The sequence below is a fragment of the Terrapene carolina genome, unplaced genomic scaffold (genome assembly GCF_002925995.2).
Source record: "Terrapene carolina triunguis isolate 2854851 unplaced genomic scaffold, T_m_triunguis-2.0 Scaffold242, whole genome shotgun sequence".
In the NCBI taxonomy this organism is placed as follows: domain Eukaryota; kingdom Metazoa; phylum Chordata; order Testudines; family Emydidae; genus Terrapene; species Terrapene triunguis.
Genome location: NW_020664593.1, coordinates 7894478 through 7920551, shown reverse-complemented (window position 1 = coordinate 7920551; position 26074 = coordinate 7894478). Strand labels below are relative to the sequence as shown.

At 46.6% G+C, this 26074-nt stretch overlaps 1 protein-coding gene across 1 annotated transcript in view; it reads left to right on the top strand.

The window, feature by feature from the left end:
- Positions 1-26074, top strand: part of GAP43 (growth associated protein 43) — a 77512-nt gene that overhangs the window by 31870 nt on the left and 19568 nt on the right. Inside the window, exon 2 of the mRNA XM_024204215.3 lies at positions 9539-10145. Coding sequence (XP_024059983.2) covers positions 9539-10145 — 607 coding nt within the window. The remainder of the gene's footprint in view (positions 1-9538; positions 10146-26074) is intronic.

The window sequence follows — 26074 nt, the reverse complement described above, 5'->3', positions numbered from 1 at the left end:
AATTTTCAGTGGAAAATTTCAATCTTTTCGTTGGAAAATCAAAAAATTTTTGGCCAAAAGCTGCTTAAAAAAAAAAAAAAATCCAGCCAAAAACTGCTGTAAATTGAAATATTTCCAGCCAAAAACTGAAAAGAGTTCAGGCTTTTGGTTTTCCAGCAAAAATTTGAAAATTGTCAAGGAAAACAGACACTTTCTATGAAAATTTTTGTTTATCTGGTAACCCAATTTTCTGTCAAACTGTTTCAAAGGAAAATTTTCATCAAGCCCTGATAATCAGTGCAGTTTGGCATATTTAGGTGCCTTTCTTCACTTACCCAGCGAGGCGCTAGGGGTCTTGACGTGGGAGGATATAACATTTGACCACCATATTAACAGAAATACTAACTAACAAACTGAAAGGAGTTCAGAGGAGAGAAAGAAAATGGATGAGGGGGTTGGAGGGACTGATTTGTGAGTGATTAAGAAGCTAAATATGTCAAGCTGCAGTCAGTAATGGACAGAGGAGAGAACATGATAATCTACAAATATTAAAGGAGTGTGAACACATCTATCTATCTATCTAATCAGGGTTGCCCACCTTTCCCGATTGGCTGGGAGTCTCCCAGAATCGGCCTCAATCTCCCGGTGACTATTAAAGGCAATCCGGGAGATTTTAATAGGCCAAAGTCTGGTCAGCGGCGCAGCGGGGCTAAGGCAGGCTGCCTACCTGCCCTGGCTCTGTGCAGCTTTCAGAAGTAGCCGGCATGTTCAGCTTCTAAGCACAGGGGCAGCCAGGGGGTCTCTGTGTGCTGCCCGTGCCCTGAGCGCTGGCTCTGCAGCTCCCATTGGCCAGGAACCACGGCCAATGGGAGCTGCGGCGGTGGTGCCTGCAGGCAGGGGCAGCACACAGGGCCACTTAGCCACCCCTGATCCTAGGCGCTGGACATGCTGGTCGCTTCTGGGAGCCACCCAAGGGTAAGCACCGCCCGGCCGGAACCTGCACCCTGCACTCCCTCCCAACCCCCAGCCCTGAGCCCCCTCCTGCACCCAAACTCCCTCCCAGAGCCCGCACCCCACACCCTCTCCTGCACCCCAACCTCCTACCTCAGGCTCAGCCTGGAGCGTCCTCCCACACTCCGAACCCCTTGGCCCCACCTAGATTGACTAGATAGCAAGTGTGAAAAATCGGGACGGGAGTGAGGGGCAATAGGTGCCTATATAAGAAAAAGCCCCAAATATCGGGACTGTCCCTATAAAATTGGGACATCTGGTCACTCTAGCCCCACCCCCCCAGCCCAGAGCCTGCACCCCCTTCCACACCCCAACCACCTGCCCCAGCCCGGTGAAAGTGAATGAGGGTGCGGGAGAGTGAGAGACGAAGGAAGGGGGGATGGAGTGAGTGGGGGTGGGGCCTTGGAGAAGGGGTGGGGCATGGGGGTGGCCTCGGGGAAGGGGGCGGGGCAAGGGTATTTGGGTTTGTGCGATTAGACAGTTGGCAACCCTACTATCTATCTATCTATCACTAACGCACTCCATTCTGGGCACCAGAAAAGAGAGGAAGAACCTTCTAACCATGAGATCCATTAGGCTGTAGAATAGTCTTCCAGGAGAAGGGATGGAAGCCTCATTGCTTGGGGCATTTGAAGCTAGATGGGACACTATCCTGTTAAATATACAATAGAGAACTATCCGTCACTGGCCCAGGGGGAGGTGAGCTAGATGAACTAACAGGTCTTTTCCCTCTCTAAATTATGTTTTGACCATAATAGCAATACTCACTCTGGAAAAAGGAATCATGTTCTTGTTTCCTCACACTGCAGACAGGTTGAGCAGGGAGGGGCAATCCTCTATCCTGGTGTCTTCACACCATTTAACTGGGTTAAGCAAAGCTGTTCTCAGTGCTAAATTGCTTCCTCACTTCAGAAGGTGCGAAAGTCTTTTCTATCTCTCATGCATTCACGCTTCGCTCCTTCTGCGGAGACAGCTGGTGCAGTCTTTTCTCATGTGCTTCTCTCCTCAGCTGCCGGGTCTCATACAAACTCTCTTGCTTTTCCCATAACACAGCTCCTTCCTTTCTGCCCTTACACTCAGGCGCCAGCTCATCTACCTTTTGGGGCACCACTAATGCCTCCCCCCATTGGCCTGCAACTCATTGAGTCCCTTTGTCCTTCAAGTCAGAGGTCAGGAGGAATGTGTTTGGCTCCCAAGAGGAAAGGAAGATGGAGAGTTGGGAAGGAAACCAGAGTGAGTAGGTATGTGAGAGTTATGGGCTTTTCCCAGTGGCTGGACAAGAATGGGGAGGAAATGAAGGAGCAATGGCTGACTTGACTACAAACAAGAAAGACAAAGGAAAATCACTCACCTTGAGGGAGTGTCCCTAATGGCACCAAGGCCTACCTTACTGTGTGCTCTAGTCAGGAGTAGGGCACATGGAAAACCCTGGGGGAGCCGCCCTCAAGAGTCCTCCAAATACCACAGGCAAACAGCTGTCCCTGGACTAGCTTTCTGAGTCTGAGTGGCATCCATCCAGATCAATGAGAGAAGTCCCCAGAATATCCCAGTGCAGAGGAGAGACAAGTACAGAATGAGGAAGATTCCCCGTTCACATTAGGGCTCTGTACCTTTGGCAAGAGAAAGAGGGTATGGAGGAGGGGAGGCTAAAATGAGGGACACTCTCTCCCAACTTGCAGAAGGGATGCCAGCCATCAGCCTCTCCCAGCCTTTCCATGGGTACAGATGCCATTTAATGTGTGTTGTTTTCTCTTCTGGTAATACTTGAAAGCTTAATAAAACCAGAGCTTCTGGGTAATACACCCTGAATCCAGGGACCAGGGAGCTAGGAATCCTAGCTTTAATGCATACAGTCCAAGGACAAAAAGGAAAGGAAAGGGAGAGTAATGCCTCTGGGTGTGTACCAGAGTTGTCTCTGGGGGTGGCAGGTAGGAAAACAGTCCCGTGCAAGCTAGGGTGGGGTAGAGGGGACTCTGGTGGGAGAGGTAGAGAGGCAGCCCCTCCCGGTGTGCAGCAGAGGGGGTTCTGGAGTGTCACAAAATGGAGCAGAGGCAAATCAGTCAATGCTCTTAAAAATGGAGCAATGAGCTCACTGTCACATGCCTCCTCCGGTTACAGGGTATGGGACATTTAAATGGGGCTGGAAGGTCTGGTGGCACCTTCTCCATCCCTAGCAATAATTTGCCCCCTCTGCAAGTTTTTGGGAGGAGGGAGGCAGTGGTGGTAGTGGCCAAGTCAGCTCTGTGAGCGAGAGGGGAAACCTTACTGGGGTCAAGGGCCAATGTATTTTGCATGCCTGGAATTCTTCACGCTGCTGGCTCTTTCCAGCTGATCGACACTCCTCGTATGTTGGCATAATTTATCTTCTTGCCTCCTGCTCCCCAGCTACCTCTGAGAGGGAAACGCTGACAGGAGCTGCCTGCCTGAAAAGGGAAGCCTATCATGTGAGCTTGGGGTGTGTCAGACAGAGGCAGACAGAGATGCGGAACAAGATCATGTCTCTGTACAGAAGACAGACTCTGTGCTGTGTAGATAGAGACAAAGCTGCTTAGCTGTGTGCTTCACGGAGAGCTTTCAAAATCCTGCACATCTTATTCACGCCAAAGTCCCACTGTCTTCAATGACTATCAATGGATTGGTCAGTATTTCTGACTTTTCCATCACGGTAATGTCTAGGGTTCGAGCCACCATGTACAATACAGAGAACACCTACTCTGTGCAGAATGATGATGTCAGTGCATAACTTGCGCATTTGGTTAGTTTCCATATTGTCTATACAGAATTCACTCTATACGTAAGCATGTGTGCAGCACCTAGGACTGTTGGACCCTGATTCCTGACTGGAACGTCTAGGCACTGTCACTGTACAAATAATTATTATTATTAATAATAACAGTAAATAAGAAGCCATGAAAATAGCACTCGAATATCATGAATGCAGCCAGACAGATAGATTTCCCTTTTCCACTGGGATTCCTCGGAACCATGTTCATGTCCTGGAAGGACTGACTCACCTCTTCATTCTTCCAGGGAAGATAAATTGCGTTCCGGGACGTTCACTGTGTATGGGTTATTTCTGACCCAACCTTCATAAGTAAGGTGTTGTTTACAGTGTGTGTAAAACTCAGTGATGAAGATCCAATGCCTCTTTTCCTGACAGTGAAGGTTTTCCTTGGCCAAAATGCCTCCCTGCCCCAGTGATATATGCAGTGTGACACATGCACCAGTTAGCAGCTGTGTTCCACCCCAGAAGTGGCTGCATTCCAACAGTGCGGCACATACATGGGTTGGTGAAGTACTTTGACATGTTCCAGGAGGAAAGATGGTATGGAAATGTAACATGTTATTCCTCAGTGGCTTCTGGGGTAGATGCTATAGAAATGAAACACTTATTATTGAGTGGCTCTAGCGATATTACAAATCACAAGAGCCGTGTTTGAATCACTATACTCCTGAGCTGGAAGTGGTCTAATTATTATTATTATTATTATTGGATTCCCCTCCCCACACACTGACCTGAAATCCCTCCCGTGCTTTACCTCCTCCCACTCTCTGCCAAAGACCTCCTTTCATTTCACATATGAAATGATACCAAAAAGCATGTCTGTGTAACACAATTTGCAGCGGTGGCCCTTTCATATCTGTGAGCAAATCAAGGCAATGGGGAAATGATGTCATCACAGCAGGGCTAAGAGTGTGATGTCATCATGACAGCAGTTCGCTTTAAGTGCTGGCGAGACAGGCCAGGCTCTGAACTAGAGTTCTCTTTTTAGTCACAGGGCAGATACAGCATGATCAGCAGCGAGGCAAGCCCTGCAAATAAGGCTCAATCACTGACCTGGAGGGACTCTCCTCTGGGGGGCGAGAGGAGAGGTCAGTCTCCATGACCTTGGCTAGGACTGCTGACAAGCGAGACAGTTAATGTAATTGCATTAGTGGGGGTCGCATATTGTAAATAACTGGTTAATAGAGCTGGGCAAATATCCAACACATGGCATACGCTACCTTCTGTGTGTGCAATGATGATGATTATCTGCGAGTGCAGAGTGGAATGGTGGGAAAGGGATTCAGTACTCCATTCGGGGCCCGTGTAATATGGTGGTCAGGGGACTGGAGTGGGGAGCACATTAATTAACCCTTTCCTCTTTGTGTGTCCCTTTTATCCGAGGGTTGATGATTCCATCACCTTCTCTGATGAGTGTATGAGCAGCTGGATGCTGGGGGCTAGATCCTTAACTGTGTTGTGGTTATGTTCAATGCAGCTGGCCTTATGCCACCGTTCCATTCCCCTGATACTGGGGCTATCAGGGAGTTGACATGGTTCCTAGTCTTGACACAGCCTGGAGTGGTCACACACAGAGACCTCGCCGTCGGCTGGAACACTGTGTGGTGCCTTTGTGCTTTCCTGCCCCAGTGCACCTATGTGGGGATAAGATGGCTCGACACCAGCTGAGGTTTTTCCCAGACTGAGGAAGCTTTAAAACCCCTTTGTGCCCGATGGGAGACTTAAGTAGGACTGAAAGGTATGACCCTAGATATCTACTAACACACGGACACAGGCAGCTTTGCAAATGCAGGCACTCTTTTGATGCTCACAGCAGCTGGCATAACATGTTAACAGGCTCATAGACTCCATGGTCCTGTTGACACCATGTCACCTGGCAGGCCGGCCTTACCGCTCACTGAAAGTTTGCAGTGCTGTAGCACCTTGCATCTGAGGCACTTAATGCACTCTGGAAACATTAGTAAACGTAAATTCACCCCCTTCCCTACGCAATGGGCATAATTGTTCCCATTCAATAGATTTTTGGGGCATAGTCACACCCCACGGTCATTCTCATATTGATTGGACATGGTCAACCCTCATGCTCACTCTGAGTGATATAGGTGTGGTCACACCCTATGCAAACTCTCACAAGTTCACGGGAGCGTCTTCCGTCCCCTGGGGCTCTCTCACATATGGATGTGGGCGTGGTCACCCTCACACATTGATGTGAGCACAGTCCATCCCCTCATTGACTCTCACATTGATGTGGGCATGGCAATTCCCCCTGCTCACTCACATGCTGTGGGCGTGGGTTACTCCCCAGGCTCACTCGTTGCTGTGGGTGTGGTCAGACCGTGCTCACGTTAGCGTGCGAGTGGTTACGCCAAATGTTCACTCTCACACATTGATATGAACATGCTTCCTCCCGCTCACAAACTGATGTGGGTGTGGTGAGTCCCCACACTATTCTTACACATGGATGGGGGTTGGGGTCAGTCCCCTCACTCACTCTGAGGTAGATGTGGGTGTAGTCAGTCTGCATGCTCGCTCATTGACTTAGCTGTGGATGTGGTCGCTCCCTATGCTCACTCACACACACAGATGTGGGTACGGTTGCTCCCAACCTTCACCGTCATATTGATGTGGCATGGTCACTCGCCAGGCGCACTCTCACTGATGTGGGTCCCCATTCGCAGTCACCTTAGTGTCAGCATGGTTACTCCCCATGTTCGCTCTCACACACTGGCATGGGTCTGGTGACCCAATGCTTACTATCACACGTTGATGAGGGTGTGATCATTTCCCACATTCATGTTCACAACTCAGAGTGGGCATGGTCAGTCCCAGCCTCATTTTCACATTGATGTGGACATGGTTAGAGCCTTGTTGGGATACAAAATTTGTATCCACATTCGATCTGTGATCTGCAAAAATGGGCTGTGAATATCCACAACCGCATCTGCTCATATTGGTGTGGGTGTGGTCAGTCCCCATGCTCACTCGCACACATTGGTGCGGGCATGGACTGTCTCCATGCTCACCTGCACACATCCATGTGGGCGTGGTCAGTCCCCATGCTCACTTGTAGCCATTGATGTAGGCGTGGTCCATCCCCATGCTCACGTGCACATGTTGGTGCAAGTGTGGTTACTTCCCACACTCACTCTGGCCTAGTTTACACCTAAAACTTAGAGAGACAAGGTGGGCGAGGTATCTCTTTATTGCACCAACTGCTGTTGGTGAGAGGGAAAAGCTGTGTGTGACTTGAAAGCTTGTTTCTCTCACCATTAGAAGCTGGTCCAATGAAAGATAATATCTAAGTCATGTCAGTTCCAGGCGATCTAAAACTTAGGTCAGCCTAACTGCATTGCTCAGGGCTGTGAAAAATTTCACGTGCGGTGCAATGTAGTTAGGTTGACCTAGCCCCCTCCTATCTATATCTCATAGAACTGGAAGGGACCCTGAAAGGTCATCGAGTCCAGTCCCCTGCCTTCACTAGCAGGACCAAGTACTGATTTTTGCCCCCGATCCCTAAGTGGCCCCCTCAAGGATTGAACTCACAACCCTGGGTTTAGTAGCTAGGTTGATGGAAGAATGTGCAGCTGTAGGGGCTTGTGGTGTGGACAGATGCTGTGACACAGCGATGTTGTATGGGCAGTCCCCACACTTATTCTCTCACATTGATGTGGGCGCTGTCACTCATGTTCATTTTCATATTGATGTGGATGACATTGATGTATGTGCTCAGCCTGTGCTCACTGTCACATATTCATGTGGGCGTGGCCACTCCCCATACTCACTCTCACACATTCGTGTGGGTGCAATCTGTCTGCATGCTCATTCTCGTGCACTGATGTATCTTTCTGTTGACCTAGCTCCATCTACACTGGGGTTTAGGTTGGCACAGGTGGCCCTCACGGATGTGGAATTTTCACACCTCTGAGCTCTGTAGCTATGTTGACCTAAGCTTTAAGTGTAGCCCAGGCCCTGGTGTTTGAAGACATGTATTGATAGTGTAGAGGCCATTGCATTACCAGCTTGCCTCTGCTCTTTAATAGCTCTTTTGATAACTACTGGATTGGAATATTGATGGAAAAGTATCCCCTTGTCAATATGCAGTTGAACTGTTACCTACTCAAGTGCTGGTAAATTATCAATAGAAGTACAGTACGTATCATAGAGTGAAAGGAGCCATTAAGGGGTAAAATCTACCGTGATGCATGAGACCAGCATGAGGCCTGTATGGCATTGTATTTCTTCTTAAGACTTCAACATGGGGATTACGACATAAGTGGTGTATGTGGCCCTCTGCTCAGGGGGAATTAATAGAGATACTAATTATCTTGTAACACTGGATGAATTATCACTATCTACTTATTTTCCTTTCAATGAACCTGGCTTTGAAAGCACAAGCAGATGAGACTGGGGGCAAGAAAGGGTGGTTGTAGATGCAACATTTGTGAGGCATATATTGTGTGAGTGTGTGTGTGAGAGGGAGTATTTGTGTGTCTGTGTGTCATCTGTATAACCCTTCAGTGGAATTTCCCCCGGGGAAAAGACACCACTGACACCGAACTCAACACTGCTAGCACCAAGGCCTTACACAAAGCCACCCTGAAAGTAGTGTGGGTTGCTTTTTTAGGGTGGAGGGGTGGTGGATTTGAAGAGTCAGTAAAAATAAATGGAGAACGAACATTTCTAAACTGATAGCAAATATCTGGTAAATATCACAAATTAACAGGGGGAAAAAATCACATGAAATTAAAGAGAGGCAAACAAGTTAGCTCAGGTCCTCTGCTGCAGCCAAAGAGCACCCGGCACAGCTGATTTGCTGAAAAAGTGGCTTTGAATCACCTTTGCATAACTCCAAGGGACACTGTTGTGGCCAGATATTGTTAGGGTGTTGGGATATCCCTACACTCCTTTTCCCCTGGCCATGCCCCTATGCTTAGGTCAGGGGGGTGGTTCTGGAGCCACTGCAGGTGTTGTATATAGGACTAGTCAGTGCATTTTTATCAAAAAGGTTTTTCAACCAAAAAATGACTTTTTGAATAATACCCGCAGTTTTACAAACGTTTTCATATTGATTTACATTTTCTGATTTTTCAGTGAAATGATGCAAAATAAGAAAAAAACCCAGTTTGAATCAAATTGTATATAAACAAAAAAAAAGTTTTTTTTCTTCTCCTTCTGAAAAAACCCAAATAAATAAGTAAGCCCTAGAAAAAAGGTGCTTCAAATCAAATCAAAATTATTTTTTATTGGTTTCAAATCAGTTCCAAACGAACGTTCGTTTCAGATCATTCCATCAAACAATGGGGACATTTTGGGGGGAAATGTTAAGGGAAATGCAATTTTATTTCATTGGCTATTTTCCACAGAAAAGAATTCAACATTTTTGCGCAGCCCTAGCTGGATTCCGCTGAAGAAACTTCCTGTGTAGGGGAGAACCTCATGAGCCTGAATCCACCAGGTTAAAACAACTTTGTTCTGGGGTCTGCTGTGAAGTTGCTAAATTGAAGGACAGGATCTGACTTCTGTATGAAGTGAATATGCAAAATAACACACATACACACACACGCATATAAACAACAGTGTGGTCGTTTTGCCACATTGCTGCCCCATGGAGATAAGGGTGCTGCTCTAGCACGTGCTCGACTCTTGACAGGCCTTGCCCAGCCTAGAGAAGGGTGGGTGAGCTGCTATCAATGAAACGAGCTTTCACTGCATGTGTAAAATTCTTTATCTGACTCCTTTTTTTCTCTCCCTTTCTCTTTAAAGGTTGAAAAAAATGATGACGTTGACCAAAAGATTGAGCAAGATGGCATCAAACCAGAGGATAAAGCTCATAAGGCAGCCACCAAAATCCAGGCCAGCTTCCGCGGACACATAACAAGGAAAAAGCTCAAGGGGGAGAAGAAGGGAGATGTCCAAGCGGCCGATGCTGAGGCTGCTGAGAAGAAGGATGAGGCCCCGTCTGATGGTGTGGCAGAGAACAAAGAGAGCGACGCTCCTGCTGCCACAGAAGCTACTCCGTCTGACAGCGCCCTGCCTGCAGAGGGCAGCAAAGATGGCAGCACTCCCTTGGAGGAAAAGCAGGGGGAAGGCACTGCTGACGCTGGCTCCGAGCAGCCAGCCCCGCAGGCAGCCACTCCCGCCTCCTCCTCCTCGGAGAAGCCCGCTCCCGTTGCCACCGAAACGGAAAGTGCCACTAAAGCTTCCACTGATAACTCGCCGTCCTTGAAGGCTGATGAAGCCCAAGACAAAGAGGAGCCTAAACAAGCCGATGTGCCTGCTGCTGTCACCACCACTGCTGCAGAGGAAGCTACTGCCAAGGCAACAGCACAAACGGAGACGGCGGAGAGCAGCCAAACCGAAGAGAAGACAGGTAAGTGGACGTCAAGGAGCAGGGCTCTCTCTAAATGGACTGTGAAATGCCCCTTGGCTCCCTGTGGTTCCCTGGAGTGTCAAAGATAGAGTGGTAAGAAGTTAGTAAGTGAGGAAGAAAGGTGGGTAATGACCAGTCCAGTCATCTTCGTGTTTCAGGGAAAGGTGAGAGAGATTTTCATAATAGACCCCTGAGCTTGTGGAAATACCTAAGGAAGCTGTATGATATGGGATATGGCTAAATGGGCGTGAGGGAGGAGACGGACTCCAGTGCAGGGAATCTTTTGAGTGTAACAAGAGTCTGAATCCAGATCTATGGTGAAAGCAGACTCTGAAGGGATTTTTTTTTTACCCTCATTTACCTTGGGCCTGCCCAGAGACAACCGCCTGAATTCATGGCCTGAACTTTGATTCTTTAGGACTGATCCTCCACTGTTTTGCCCTTTGTGTCAACATTTACACCTGTGCAAAGTGGGTGTAAAATGCCATCACTGGTGTGAGCAACCGGGGAATCTTGATTTGGTAGAATTTTACACCCACTCTGCACTCACTTGGCACAGGTGTAACATCCCTTTCGTTTGGATGTTATCATCCCCTTTAATAGTGAGGACGAACATGCATCAGCTCCATTGTAATAACCAGAGCTAAGTAATTTATTACAGCAGATATTGATTTGATTATTTTCATCTATTTTGTTCGCCGGTTGTCAGTGAACTGTTTACAATATTCTTGCACCTAATCGGTATTCTAAATTATTTGCAAATTTCTTCAGTAAATATTTCTTGGCCTGCAGATCATTGGAATTGTGAACATTACAATTGAATATACAATTTGCAGTTCACGCTCTTAACGTAAGTAAATAGCTTAGCTTGCCAACACAGAGTGAGTTGTAAATTTCACCATTGCATATACACTTTTTAAAATTAGCTTTCAGTGAATATTTGAATATTCAAGCAAAACATTTGCTTTTTATTCATATTCATTCGATATTCTTGCTAGCGGAACTCAAGCTCTTGAGTGTTTTCAAAAGCAAATGCAGAAGGTTTGTGACCACGGTCAAATCAAGATTCCCTTTGGAATGCTAATGAATATTGGTAACAAAATTTCCTTTCCCACTATTTGATCAGCTTTTCCAATCACAAATTCACACAATTGGTGTGTCCTAGGATCACAGAAATTAGAGTGGAAAAAAAGATCCAATATGTCTTTTTATCCATTTCCCTGATGTGGGATTGTTCCCTGCAATATGTATTTAGGCGTGGCAGAATTTGATTTTTATTTTTTTATAATTTTGACTGTCAATATCCATGTTTATTTGTAAGCCTTTTTCAATTTTTATTAATTTAAATGTTCACAGTTTTGGGGAATTATGTGTGTGTGTGTGGGGTCAGATAATTATTTAATGATGGTAGATACTGAGATTCAAAAAGTTAAGGCTTTACAACCATTAAAACACAAATTGTCAACATCATGTGTCAAAATATACAAAGCAAATAGCCTTAAATCAAACTCTAAGTTCTCAAGTGACATTTTTCTTATTCTGCCTATCTGTCATATTTTATGATTATTGATGGAAATATTTTTTCATCTGTTTGTGTGCATAAGGTGAAATCGACGTTTTCTAATCCTTCCAAGTCTAAATATGTTCCACAGTACTTTGCCTAGTCTAGTTGTGAAGGGCTTTCACAACAATAGGGCTACCACAATGGATCTTCCAGTGTTTCCTAGATCTCACGGCTAGGAACTGTTCCCTGATACACAGCCTACATTTTTCTTTTCCTAATTGCATCCTATCACTCCCCCATGTCCCTCTAAACAATGCTTCTCCTTCCTTAGCATTTACTCCCTTTCTAGACTCATAGACGGTGACCATGTCCCTCCAGTCATCATTTAGTTATGCATTATCCTGCCAACTCCCAGCAGTGCTGTGGTGGCTTGGTCATCCATGAAAGAGCGAGGACTACTAAACATCTGTCACTCCAGCACTCTGCCAGTCCAGGGACCGATCTCTCCAGCTTTTCTCAAAATCTCCTCTTTCAGCTCTATCAGGCTATTTCTCCCTGAAGTCATTCTCTTGGCTTTCAAAGTTCATCTTTTATCATTTCTGTGGTCGAAGACTAGCACCGAACTATGCAGTGTGAGGCTGCCAAAAATAAATAAATCAAATTGGCTACTGGCCAGCGTCGTTGGTTGGCTCATTGCCATGGCACGCTTGGCTGCTACTACTATGAAGAGTAAGTGCAGGTCATTCCACATTTGTGTTGTGTTATTCATTTGGGTAGAATTTTGCTACACTCATCACCTCATCTATGGGTATTTTCCTGTGGTACCACTAGCAGTGGATGAGGGCATTTGACCTACATCCTTGGGAGGTCTTTTGCCTCTGCATCTGAGTGAAAGAAAGAAAAGGAAAGACAGAATGAATGAATGAGTTAATCAATTAACTAAATTGCATTACCTATAGTGCTTAAAATTAAACATTTCTGCAGTGAACAGCAAGTGGGGCGGCTCCTCCAGAACAGTATTTACTCCACTAACACACTCATCATCCCCTGACTGTTCAGCCCTAGACACTCTATTAATCTTGTCTTTTAGGTAACTGCTTTGGAAACTGGCTTTAACCAAGCAATCCGGTGTCCAGTATTAATTTACTTGGTGCCTCAGGGTTCCCTGAATTTTTATTATAAAGCACCTTCTGATTAGGGCTGCTGGACCATGAAGCAAAGATGTGAGGTTCTACCCAGGATAAGGCATGAATGAGACATGGGGCCAAATTCAGAGGCTGACCTAAGTTAGAAACCTAGACCCCCTCACACCCCTTCCCCTGTGTGTAGGTGTATGTTGATGTCACTTACAAGCTGAGGAGCTGGGAGAAGATGTAAGTTAAACTAGGAGGTGGCCTACTTAAATTTACACTTCCTCATACTCTCCTGTTTGTTGCTTTTCTTGCCACATTCCTGGCTTCTGACCCTTCAACTCTGTCCTACTCAGTGGGACAAAGTCAGCGGGGAAGTGTAAGGAGTATCTACATTACATATTGGTAAGGAGGTGCATGTCTAAGGCCTAGTCTGTACTACAAAGTTAGGTCAACATAAGTCGCCTTGCATTCACCTATATGTGCATGTCTCTGCACTCAGATTTGTCTCCCGGTGATGTAAGTGCCTGTTACAACGACACAGTAAAACCGCTTCCCCAAATGGCATGGAACCATTGTCAATCTACTGAGGTCAATGCAGTCCAAGTGCAGACACCTGTGTCGACCCTAACAGTCCTCCACAGTGCCCCATTCCCTGAGACAGTGATCGCTTTGGTCACAATTTTAAACTCTGCTGTCCAAGGGTCATAGAGACCAGAAGCCACCCATGACCCCACCCCTTTAAGGCCCCTGCATATTTTTGAAATGTCTTTTCCTGATTGCCCACCTTGTAAGCACACCAAGCGTCTCACCTTTGTTGAGTGCAACAGGCGCCCCACCAACCATGCCGGCTCCACGCACACCGAGAGATACTGGATGCGCTCCTGCCTGGACTACACTGGAAGTACTGGATCTCCTGGGCCTGTTGGGAGAAGAGGCTGTGAAGCACAACTATTGACCACCCATAGAAATGTGGATACCTATGAGCAGAATGCAGGGGGATACAGGGAAAGGGGTACAACAGGGATCAGCAGAAGGAATTTTGCCAGGGATATCACAAGGCCAGGGAATGCAGTAGATCTGGTGCTGAACTGCAGACCTGCTGCTTCTACAATGAACTGCATGCCGTACTTGGCAGAGACTCCACGGGCACCCAGCAGAACACCGTGGAACCTCAGAGAAGCCCAAGACAGTGACCCCTGCTGTGATGTGTCGAGGAGGGAGATGTGGCTGGGAACTCCAGCCATGCTGTGAACCAGGACCCGTTTGAAATTCTGCCACAGTGTAGCCAGTCCCGCCAAGCAAGTGCGGATGAGCCTGATGAAGGGGAAGGGAATTCAGGTAAGTGTGTGCATGCATTTTTCCTTAAACTGTTGACATTTAAAGATGGCGCCCGGCCCATCCCCAGGTTACTAAGACACAGGTATCAACTTTTCATTGTTTTACTCATATGAGAAGAGGTAGTGGTACAATAAACAGAGGTAGAGTTGGCATCTGCTTTTCATACCCCTATTGGACTAGGTGGCGGGGTGAATGTGTTCATGCAGAGCTCTTTGTTTAGGTATATAGGAATGTCCCATATATCCTCCTGAGAGGTCTCCATGAAACTTGCATGGAGGTCCTTTGCAATCCTCTCCTGAAGGTTTCTAGGGATGGCAGCCTTATTTCTTCCTCCATGGTAGGACACTTTCTCACGCCACTCTGCAATGAGTTCAGTTGGCACCACTGCAGTCCACAGGTAGCAGCATACAGACCTGGGTGGCTTAAGGATGCTAGCAGCAGCTGTGCTCTCTGTGCCTTTATGACCATCAGGAGTGAGATACCAGCTAAAATCACCACTGGCTGTGGGAAATGGTGCCAATATCCAGTGCCATTGTCCTATACTCGTACCCTGAAATAGGGACTGGAATAGGGTCTGAAATGTTATAGCTTCATGCAACAGATAATCCTTGCCCACTCCCATCGCCCCTGGTGGGCCATACTCACCCTGGCTGGGGCTGGAGAGCAGTGCTGTGCAGAGGCGCTCCAAAGCTGAAGTGTCAATAAGCATTTCTCATTAAAAGTGTTTGTGGGAATCAGGGAAGGGTGTTTTGAAATTTATCTTTCCCTTTCCCATGTGGCTGTAAATCCAATGGTACATCTGTCTGTTTTTATCAGCAGCTTCTGGCATGGCAGCCTGGAGGGATGCCCCTGCCACACCCGCTGAATGCCTGGCCCTGATGAGCAGGAAAAAGAAGAGGACTAAGGAGAACACATTCAGCAAGTTCCTGCAGGCCGTGCTGCATCAGCCCATGAACGAAGGGCCTGGAAGGCCAATATGATTGACAGTATGGAGAAAGACAGAGAGGAAAGGAAAAGTCCAGGAGTCTCAGCAGGTGTAAGAGCGGGAAATGCACCAGGACATAATGAGTCTTCTCAGGCAGTAAACCCAAATGCTGCAGACCCTGACTGACCTACAGGTCCAAAAATCCTGGACTCTCCACTTTTGGAGTCCTTGGAGCACTCCACTATCGCTGCTCCCTAACTGCCCAACATACCACAAGGCATCATGGGCCACATCATTATCCCTACCACACTCCACTCCAGGATACAGCAAAGAAACCCACAGCTTCACACACAATGACCTGTGAGCACCACGACTGGTGTATGCTTAGCCACAATGGACTACATTTATTTACTCACATGGACATAAACATTTATTTCCTTTATATTTCTAATTTTTCACCCCATAAAGTTATGTTGAAAATGTGTATAACATTGCCTATGGTTTCTTTGCCCACGGATTTTCTGCACTGTTTTTTTTTCTACTCAATAAAGTTCAATTTTGGGACAACCAAATTATCTTTATTAACTCACAACACACATTGCAGAATGCATAGCGGCACTCAAAGCAAACGGCACTTGTAAATGCACCCCAAGCACCATAGAATCCATGGCTTAAGGAAAACACCTGTCACATTTATTAATATACAGCAAACACTACACAATTCTTAGCAGCATGCAAAGCTCCAGGCCCAGAGAACACTCTGACAGACCATACTACCGTGGCTGATAGTTAAAGTGCTCTTTCAAAGCCTCCCACAACCACATAGCTCCAAGTCTGGCGCTTGTAATAGCCCTTGGGTCTGGCTGTTCAAAGTCAGCAGGCAGTCGCTCCACCTTTGCCCTCCATGCTGGTGGCAGCTTTTCCCCCTTTGATTCACAGATCTTTCTCCGGTGCTGTGGAGGTGGCCAGTGTACAGCTTCATGAGCTGGGGAGGAAGAGGGTAGGCTGGCTCCCCAAAAACACTATTGGCATTTCAGTATCACCAAAGGTAATCTGCCAGTTGGAAAAGAATGTCCCTAATTGCAGCTTTCTGAACAGTCCTGTGTTCTTAAACATGCGAGCATCATGCACCTTCCCTGACCAGGCAACACTGATGTTGAAGTGTACCCAGTGATCCGCCAATGCTCGCATAACCATAGAAGTAGCCCTTTCTGTTGATGTACTCTGTGGCAAGGTGCTCTGGTGCCAAAATAGAGAGATGCATCTATTGCCCCACCGCAGTTGGAGAACTCTACTGCTGCAAATCCATCCGCTATTTCCCACACATTGCCGAGAGTCACAGTCCTGCATAGCAGGAGACGATTAATGGGTCCTGCACATTTGCATGACAATGGCACCCACTGTGGATTTTTCAACACCAAAATTATTTGCCACTGACCAGTAACAATCCGGCGTTGCAAGCTTCCAGAGTGCGATCGACACTTGGTTCTCCACGGTCAATGCAGCTCTCATTCTGGTGTCCCTGAGCTGGAGGGTAGGCCACGCTCAGTACACAGATCCAGGAATGTGGCTTTTCGCATCTGAAAGTTCGGCAGCCAATGCTCGTCATCCCAAATCTGCATTATGATGCTATCCCACCAGTGAATGCTCATTTCTCAAGCCCAGAAGCAGTTCTCCACCAGCTGCAGCTGCTCTCTGAACACCACCACCAAACTTGAATGGGTTTTCGCTATGTCCCGCCGCAAACGGTCCTTGAAGAAATCCTCATGTCCCTGGTTGTTGTATTACTTCCTGAGGATCTGCAAATACAGGAGACTCATGCCTTATGTAATTGCAACATTCAGGAGAATAGTGCAGAACTCTGTGGGCACCATGATTCTCTCAGAGATGGCAGAGACTGAAAAGTGCTGCATGGGATTGTGGGATTGGTTTAAAAAAGCTTAAAAACTAAGGGATATGGATGGCATTATGGGACGGAGAAAATTGCATGCTGGGAATTTGACCTCTATCTCCCAGAGATCTCTGGGCGAGTTATTACTATCCCACAAAACATTGCAAAAATGGCCCAAAATGTATTGTGCTGGATGGCAGCGCATGGCATGCTGGGATACCTACCGATTGTCTACCATACTTTGCATTAACACACGCCCTTCTGGTGCGTACACACATCACCGCACAAGCAGCCAAGTATGCTTATGCCCGGGTGATATAAAAACTTTGGCGTCTACATACCAACATAACATGTGTCAACCAAAGTTTGTAGTGTGGCCATGGACTAATTAAGCGAGCCATATGCTACTCTCCGTTGCATTGGTTTAAATCTGGAGTGTCTCCATTGAAGTCAGTGGATTTATTCCAGATTTAGACAGGTGCAAAGAGAGATCAGACTCCAGTCTGGTTGGTCTGAGGGAGTCTATGATAGCTGGTGTAACATGCACATGGTGGGGTGCAGGAGAAGGTGCGAGTCACACCAGTTTAGACTCCCTTTTGTCTTTCCTAGATTGTCTTAAACTCACCTCTGAATTTGGCTCACCCTCACATCAAAAGCACTCTTAGAACACCAGGTAAGAATACAGTGAAGCACAGAAATCTCAACTAGTAAATGTACCTAAGGAAGCAAATTGATTTTCCTTTGTACAGGAAATGAAGAATGCTCTCCTGCTTGGTGAAATAGCCTTAAAATGGAGCAGTCTCCCCGCTACAATGGAATAATCAGTCAGCCTACAATCACTTTACAAGTCTGGCAGGTTTGCAGTTCCCAGAGGGCTCTACATCCCAGGAGCCATGCACACTGGCAGTCACCACTTCCGCTCACTTCCTTAGAGAGTGCAAGTCTCCAGGGACACTTTTCAAGATGTAAAAGCTTTGTTTTGAGTTGTATCAGAATATTGACCCAGGGACAACCTAGGAAGCATTGCCTATATAAAGATTTGCCTATGGGCAGCACTGTCTATTGTAATGTACTTGCTACACTGATCTACACTGGAGGATTAGAGTGTGTAACTGAGATGTTAGCATTGGTCTATGCATCACTGGCACGATATAGAGCACCTTTAGCATACTTATTTCAATTGCACTTATCTCTGCATCTACACAAAGCAGCATAGGAAAGTGATGCAAGCACATTTCCCCAGGGGAACAGTGGTGTAATTGTAACCTGCAAGCTAGTTTGCCAGCACTTCTTGTCTACTGTAATGCTCTATAGTTACAAGCTAAGAACAAACATTAGTATTGCTCATAGCATGGCCCAGCACTATAAAGCCTGAGCCTGATTTTCTGTTGCACTGTAGTCTTCTTCCTAGCATATGCGCAATGTGCCTCAGGTGGCATGTGACCAGGATTCAAAACTGGATTTGGTTTGCTGGTTGGATCATTAGCTTCCCTGGCTTGGCCTGGGCTCTGTAGTCATTTGCATGAGTGCAAAGTGGGTGTAAAATGCTTATGGACACATTTTGCACTGGTGCAAATGACTACACAAGATGCAGAGCAAGGGGACATCAGACACCACATCTTCAGAAGGTTTGTAGCAGATTTGTGGACAGAAGCTTGGTGTATTAGGAGCTAATATGCAGCATACCACAATTTTCTAGAGTACATGATCCCTATGTGGCCTCCTGCTTCTCCTTTACAGGATGGAGCGTTCTACCTGCTCCAGTGTGTACACTAAAACTATCACTGAATGAGGTTCTCCTTAAACAATGTGTGTTGGAGTTGTATGTTTGGAGCAGAAGGACCTGAGTTTAAGCCCTGCTTATATTCTTGGTAATAACTGTGTTTAGTAATAACTATATGGGATCTGGCTATGGAACAATCTTCCCAATGAGATCAGGTGAAGCAAGAGCCTAGCTATCGTTGAGAAAGCCTTTCGACCGTGATGCTCACAATACAAGCAACCCCCTTTTATTCCTACCAACCAAAAACAAAACCAAACCCTCTAGCCCAAGCAGGGTATTGACCCCAAAAAGGGAAAAATGCCAGAGACTCCACAAAGTCCACTACACACTTCACTATTGCTATTGATTTTAAATGGAAGGCACTCATATACTAAGGTGATGGTTGGCAATATAAAATCAATGCTAGACAGATAGAGTGATCGCTATGAAGTGTAGCTAGGTGCTGCGTGCCGTATAGTCATGGCCATGCAGGGCACTGCAGCCATGGATTCTCTGTATACCAAGAGCTGCTAGGCTGAATGTTGCAGCTGAACACCAAGCATATCAAGTATCAGTTGGGATTTATTAGTCAAAGGAGCAAATCCAAGAGAGCCGTCAGGGTTAGACAGCTCTGCACTTTGTGCTGCAATTCCTTTAAGGTGAAAGCACTAATTCCTCCATAAAATGATAGGCTTAGGCAAATTCCACCCAGTCAGTGTGATCAGATTAGATGAACATTCCTTGATCACTTCCAATCCATGCAGCAGCTCCATGGACTCGGCTAAGGTGGACCTATGCACTCTGAAATTATGCGGCCATGCAAATGGCTGCATAGGAACATAGGAATTGCCAGCCTGCATTACAGCCAAAATCCATCATGTCCAGTATCCAGCCTTTAACAGTGGCTAGTAGTACCAAAGGAAGGTGTAAGAATGCCACAGCAGGCAGATGTGGGTTAATCTGCCCCCTATATTAGGGCTCATCCTGATCTCTGATAGCTAGACATTGTCTTAAACCGTGAAGCAGGAGGTTTAATATCCCTTTGAATATTTCTGCTATTATGATAACTCAGGATATTCTTGATAGCCATATAACTATAAATCCCTTTCTGAATCTTGCTAAATTCTTGGCCTCAACACCTTCCTGTGGTAGTGAGTTGCACAGTTTAATCACATGTTGTGTGAAATTTGCCACACTTTAATTACATTGAATGTCTCCTTGTTCTTGTATTATAAGACAGGGATAACAGAAGGTCCCAATCTATCTTCTCTACGCCATTCATTTTTATCATGTCCCCTCTTATTCATCTCCTTTCTATGAGAAACATTCCCAGTATTTTCATATATGAGCTTTTTCAGGCTCTTGATCATTCTGGTAATTCTTCTCTAAGCACTCTCCAGTCCAGCCTTTTTGAGATGGGGTGACCAGTACTGCACACAATGTTCCAGGGGAGGCTGCATCACAGATTTATGTAATGGCATTTTCATATCTTCTATATTGCTCTCCATCCTATTCCATGTGCATCCTAACATCTTTGCTTTTTTGACTGCAGCTGCACATTGTGCTGAGGTCTTTATTGAGCTCTCTATAGTGATCTCCAGGTCCCTTTCCTGACTTTATCATTCTCCCTTTTGTAAAAATGCTGCATAAATCTTGTATTGAGCCACATGATTGGCTGTAGAGTGGGCCAGTGGCTAAAGAGGCCAAAAAATGTAGACAGGAGCAGGATGCTTTCGGAGCAGTCGGTTGCAATGCTGAGTCCTGCTGGGGCACAGCGCCTGCTCTTGTGAAGAATCAGAGCTCTGCAGGGCAAGCACTTTTTTGGCTCTGGAGCTCCCAAGATGCTCAGCAAAGTAGTTCCTGCATTCCTTAGGAGCTTTGCCAGAGTGAAGCAAAAGCAGGCTGGCTCCAATTGTGTACTCCTTAGGACCTCTACAGCTAGGGACATTTCTGCCCTATGGAATTACAAAACTCCACAAGAACAGGGTCTCGCTCTCCTTCTCTGGATTTTAGAACTTCTTCAGGGCAGGCACCTCTTCCAACAAGCTCCACACCCACCCAGTTCAATTTGATCAACTCTTCAGCCACAGCCCCCTTCTGCGGACTCCCTGTTGTGCCAGGGTCAACTCTGAGAAGAAACCTTCCTTGGGTGGCTGCTGCGCATCTCTCAAGGAAGAAGAGGAACTTCAAGTTAACTTGTGAGAATAAGTTGGATGGTGGAGGGTGATTGTAGGCTGTGGTAGGCTGTTCTCTGGAGGCTTAGCTGGTTTGTGGCAACAGGCTGCTGGTGAAGGTGGTCTCTCCACTGTGCTGGGACTTTCTACCTAATTCCATGGGTCTTGCTGTGTAATTCTGAGGGGCCTTGCCAGATAATATAGATCTAATGCACTGCACAATACAAGGAGTCTTGACTTTAGCCTTTTCTTCCTGTGTCCTTAGAAACTTCATTCACTCCATGGGACACTTGGATGGGTTTGAGGATCTCAGCTGAGTCCTTAGCATATAGTAGCCCATATTGTACAGCTGTCACCTGTGGGGCTGCATGGAAAGACAGAGAGCTATGGAAGGCTGGATCAGGATAAAGAGCTAAAGGAAAAGGCTGGTTTTTTAACCCTGGCAACAATATGACTCAAAGCTTTCATGTAAATAGGCTTAAATAGTCATTAGTGATCACACTTAAATACTGGTCATGGTACCACACAGCTTCCATCCATCTTTTTAGCCAATAGTAAATGACTGCTTTTCATCATGAAAGAGAGCAACAGGCACGAAGAGCAAGAGATGGAGGCGAGGAGATGTTAGTGAGGATGACTGGATGTGACCCTGACCCTGGTGGAGCTATAATACTTGCTGAAGAGATAAGAAGTCCCTTTTGCATTTGAAAAATATGTGCTATCTCGTGCAATGCTGTATAGCTACAGAAGGCCCCATAGACACAGTGCTGAAAGAGGTGTGAGCAGCCAGGTCCTGTCGATACTAGAGTTCTTAACATTGCTGACTCTAGGGAAGCTGAGCTGTGGGAACCTAGAGTAGATCCCCTGGAGGAGCTGGAAGAAGGTGTAAGAAGCTATAAGTTAAAATAGGGGATGATTACACCTTAAAACCCCCTGCTCTTCTTGATGCACTTCTCTCTTCTGGCAGGTTGGCATGTGGACTTGATGCAATGTGTAAAGAGGGAAGGTGAGGGGTTCAGTGTAAGTGCAAATGGGCTGAGTCCATTACAGCACAGACATAACTGAGTATCTAAATTCATCCCCTTCCTGGAGCTAGGCTTTACTGGTAACTCAAAATCAATAACATGACATAAACTTCATCCTATGCTGCTTCCCCATGATAGCTGCCCCTAGGGTTTGGGACCTTCTTTGTCCTAACTCACTTATATTCTATTTGGAGTTAAGTGGACCCACCAGCTAGCATGGCCCAGTAGTAATGGCTGGATTTGAATGCATGAGGTGAAATCGTGACCACCATTGAAGTCAGTGGCAAAACCCCTATTGACTTTATTAGGGCCAGGATTTCACCTATGGTGTTAGCACCTGAGCCAAGTATGATTTGTTTGCAGTGTTGTTGTAGCCATGTTGATCCCAAGATACTAGAGAAACAAGATAGTTGAGGTAATATCTTTTATTATACCAACATCTGTTGAAGCCCCGAAGAAGAGCTCTGTGTAACTTGTAAGTTGTTCTCTTTCATCAACAGAAGATGGTCCAATAAAAGATATTACCTCAACCACCTCGTTTCCGTAGGATGACTTGACAGAAGAGCCATATATCTCGGTACAAGGTCTTAGGATCTGATTCTGGACTCCTGCCTTGTTTAGTCATTTACAGCTGTGCAACGTGGGTGCACAATGCCACTATATCAGAGGCGTGGCATTCTTGCACTAGTGTAAGTAATGACACTAGAGGCAAGCCAATGGAGAATAAGGCCCATGTTACACTTTGCCATCCTGCCACAGTAAGTTCCCCTTTGGTAAGTTCATGTGAGTCTAAGGGAGTCTAGGGGCTTGATTCTCCTACACCCTCTAGTGAAGGATTTGTATGTTTCTTCCCCTATCTAAATGTTGACTGCATAAATTCTAATGTGTGGCATGCTATGAGTTAGCCCACTTTGGAAGACACTGGCTTTCTGTCTTCCCTTTCTGTTGGAGGAGACAAAAGGCCTATTTTAGTTCTTTCAAAGCCCTTCAGACACCTGGCTGTTTTCTGATGTTCTATTTGGCTTGGTGTTGACCATGTGGGCTATCAGATGTAGAAGAATGAAGGTCAAAGGGGGAGTAAACCACAACTGACCCTATGATAACAACACTGTATGTGTGTGTGTATGTTGGGATGTGTTTTGTTGTGGGGAGGGGGGTGTTTTGAGAGATGTGTTTTGAGGAGGAGATTGTGTGTACTGAAGTTTTTCTATGTTTTGAAACATCTGTGTGGGTTTTTTGGGTACACGTGTTTAAATCCCAACATGAATTGGAGCAGCAGCTGCACAGAGCAACAATTTAGGTGTCACCATGGAAACTGCTAGGTTGAATGCTTTCAAGGATACGCCCCATTCCCATCCTTTTCCATTGGGTGCTCTCCCATTTGGCTACATTTGGGTCCCTCTGTTTCAACTGAAATCTACCACTGCTCCACAGAGATGCCAGGGACTGCAGTGCAACATGGGGAAATGGTCAACATGGATTCCATGAGCTTTGTAATAGAAATGACTTTCCTTCATCTGAAATCGGTTCTCATTTTCTCAACCTTTATAAACCCCACTACAACATTTTATGGCCCACAACACTGTAGAAACACTTATTGCTAAAGCCTTTTGAACCATTATGGTAACATTTCTTTTATAAGCATTGCAGTCATGGGTCATGTTTGGCCACTCACTGTGGCCCTGATCCCAATAGTCATGATTATTCATGATGACAATACATTACTTACTATTAATTATTAATAATATATCACACTTCTTTCACACAACACTCTCAAAACTATTTACAAACACTCCCCCATTGAAACAAAGCCATGTCTGGGGTGGTATATAGAAGTTGTTCAGTAGTAACTAGCCTCGCTACACAACCTTTTGGGAAAAGAAGTAAAGAATACAAGATCCAGTTTAAACTGCAGAGGAATTTAAGGAAGCAACCAAATTGGAACTTTGCCAGTGTTGACCCCCCTTGCTGAGAAAAGTGCCATAGAACTTTTAGAGACTACTGATTGTACAGTAGACACGGTGTGCCTTAACATGATGGGGGCACATTGGTTAAGTACCAACTCACAGAGAACAGTGTCCCTAACTGAATCACTTAGTTGTTCTTTGGAGAGCTCCATCCAAGTTCTGATATTTAGTGAAATACCATAATATATGGTCTTTCTGGTCAACGAGAAGCTCTTTAACCTGCCAAGCCCTGAATTTAGACTCGTATTGCAACACAGGATGCTCTTATTAACACCTATGGTGGGCCATGGCGTTCCTTGAGTTCCTGACACTGTTTTAGGAGCCAGATTGTAGCAGAGTTAAAAAACTGAACTCTGAATTCAGTTCAGGGTAGGTAAGTAAGGAGGCAACTGATGTTCAACTATTTTAAAAGATATTTATGTGTAAATTCTAAGGGCCAGGTTGTCAGCTGGCTTCAGCAGAGCGACTCTGATTTAAACCAATTGAGGGGGCTGGCCCTTTGTCTGCATGTATATTCCATTGCTGCTTTGGGATATTAGGGCCCATCTTACATCATTTGCGCACTGCAAGCTCAAACGGCAATATCAAAATAACAATGGTTACCATGTACATAGCACTTTGCAGCTGTAGCTCTCAAAGCACTTATGGGGAAGGGTAAGGATCATTATCCCCACTTCAGAACTGGAGACCCTGAGGCACAGAGAGGTGAAATGACTTGTTCGCTGCCAAACAGTAATTCAGTGACAGAGCCATGACTACAATCCAGCTCTCCTGATGCTCAGTCCAGTGCTCTGCCCACTGAGACCTGTGGCCTCCCTAGGTGGAACGCCCGTCAATTGTAATAGAAGTTCTGCATGCATTGCCAGGACCTGGAGTACAATCAGAATTTTGGGTGAACGACAGACCCTTAAATTACTTAAGGAGTTAATAAATTAATGGAGATATCCTATCTCCTAGAACTGGAAGGGGCCTTGAAAGGTCATTGAGTCCAGCCCCCTGCCTTCACTAGCAGGACCAAATACTGATTTTGCCCCAGATCTCTAAGTGGCCCCATTAAGGATTGAACTCACAACCCTGGGTTTAGCAGGCCACTGCTCAAACCACTGAGCTATCTCTCCCCCCTTTAATACATGCATTTAAATTCATCTTCATTGATGATCCTTTGTGGTAGCTGCAGCTATCAGCTCCACCTTCTCTTCACATTCTGGCCAATGGACCATAGGATGGTGAGGGCTAGAGAGTGATCAGAGTTCAACTAAGAATGGCAGATGAGAAGGGGGGCTCCAAAGCTCTCAAACTTAATATATCAGTGGTTATGTGAAATGAGTGTGTGGGGGGGAGGGAGGGGGATGTCTCTGTCTAGTTTTCAGTGGACTGGGGTCCACATCACAAAACTCACCACCACTGTCACCCTTTGTGGGCAGTCTCAGCAGGGCAGCCAGAGTGCATGGGCCATGCAGATTGAACCCCACTCTTGCCCATAGAGGGTGCTCTTCTAGGCAGGGGTGAGGCCCAACGCCAGGGCAGCAAGAGGAAACACATATCACTGCTGTAGGGTTGCCAGGTATCCAGTTTTCGACCGGAACTATTACAAGTCCGGTCGGCAGCGCAGTGGGGCTAAGGCAGGTTCCCTGCCTGCCGTGGCTCCAGGCGGCTCCCGGAAGCAGTGGCATGTCCCTCCTCCGGCTCCTATGCGTAGGGGTAGACAGGGGGCTCCGCACGCTGCCCTCGCCCCAAGTGCTGGCTCTGCAGCTCCCATTGGCCGGGAATCTCAGCCATTGGGAGCTGCGGAGACAGCGCCTGTAAAAGGGGCAGTGCGCAGAGCTGCCTGGCCACGCCTCCACATAGGAGCTGGAGGGGGGACATGCTGCTACTTCCAGGAGCTGCTTGAGGTAAGCGCCACCCGTAGCCTGTACCCATGACCCCCTCCCATGCCCCACCCCCTGCCCCAGCGCTGATCCCTCTCCCACCCTCCGAACCCCGTGGTCTCAGCCTGGAGCATCCTCCTACACCCCAAACCCCTCACCCCCCGCACTTCCAGCCAGAGCCCTCACCTCCTGCACCCCAACCTTCTGCCTCAGCCCAGAGCTCCCTGTGCACTCCAAACCCCTCAGCCCCAGCTCGGAGCCCCCTCCTGCACCCCAAATCCCTCAGCTCTGGCCCCACACCAGAGCCCACACCCCCAACCGGAGCCCTCACCCCATCCCGCA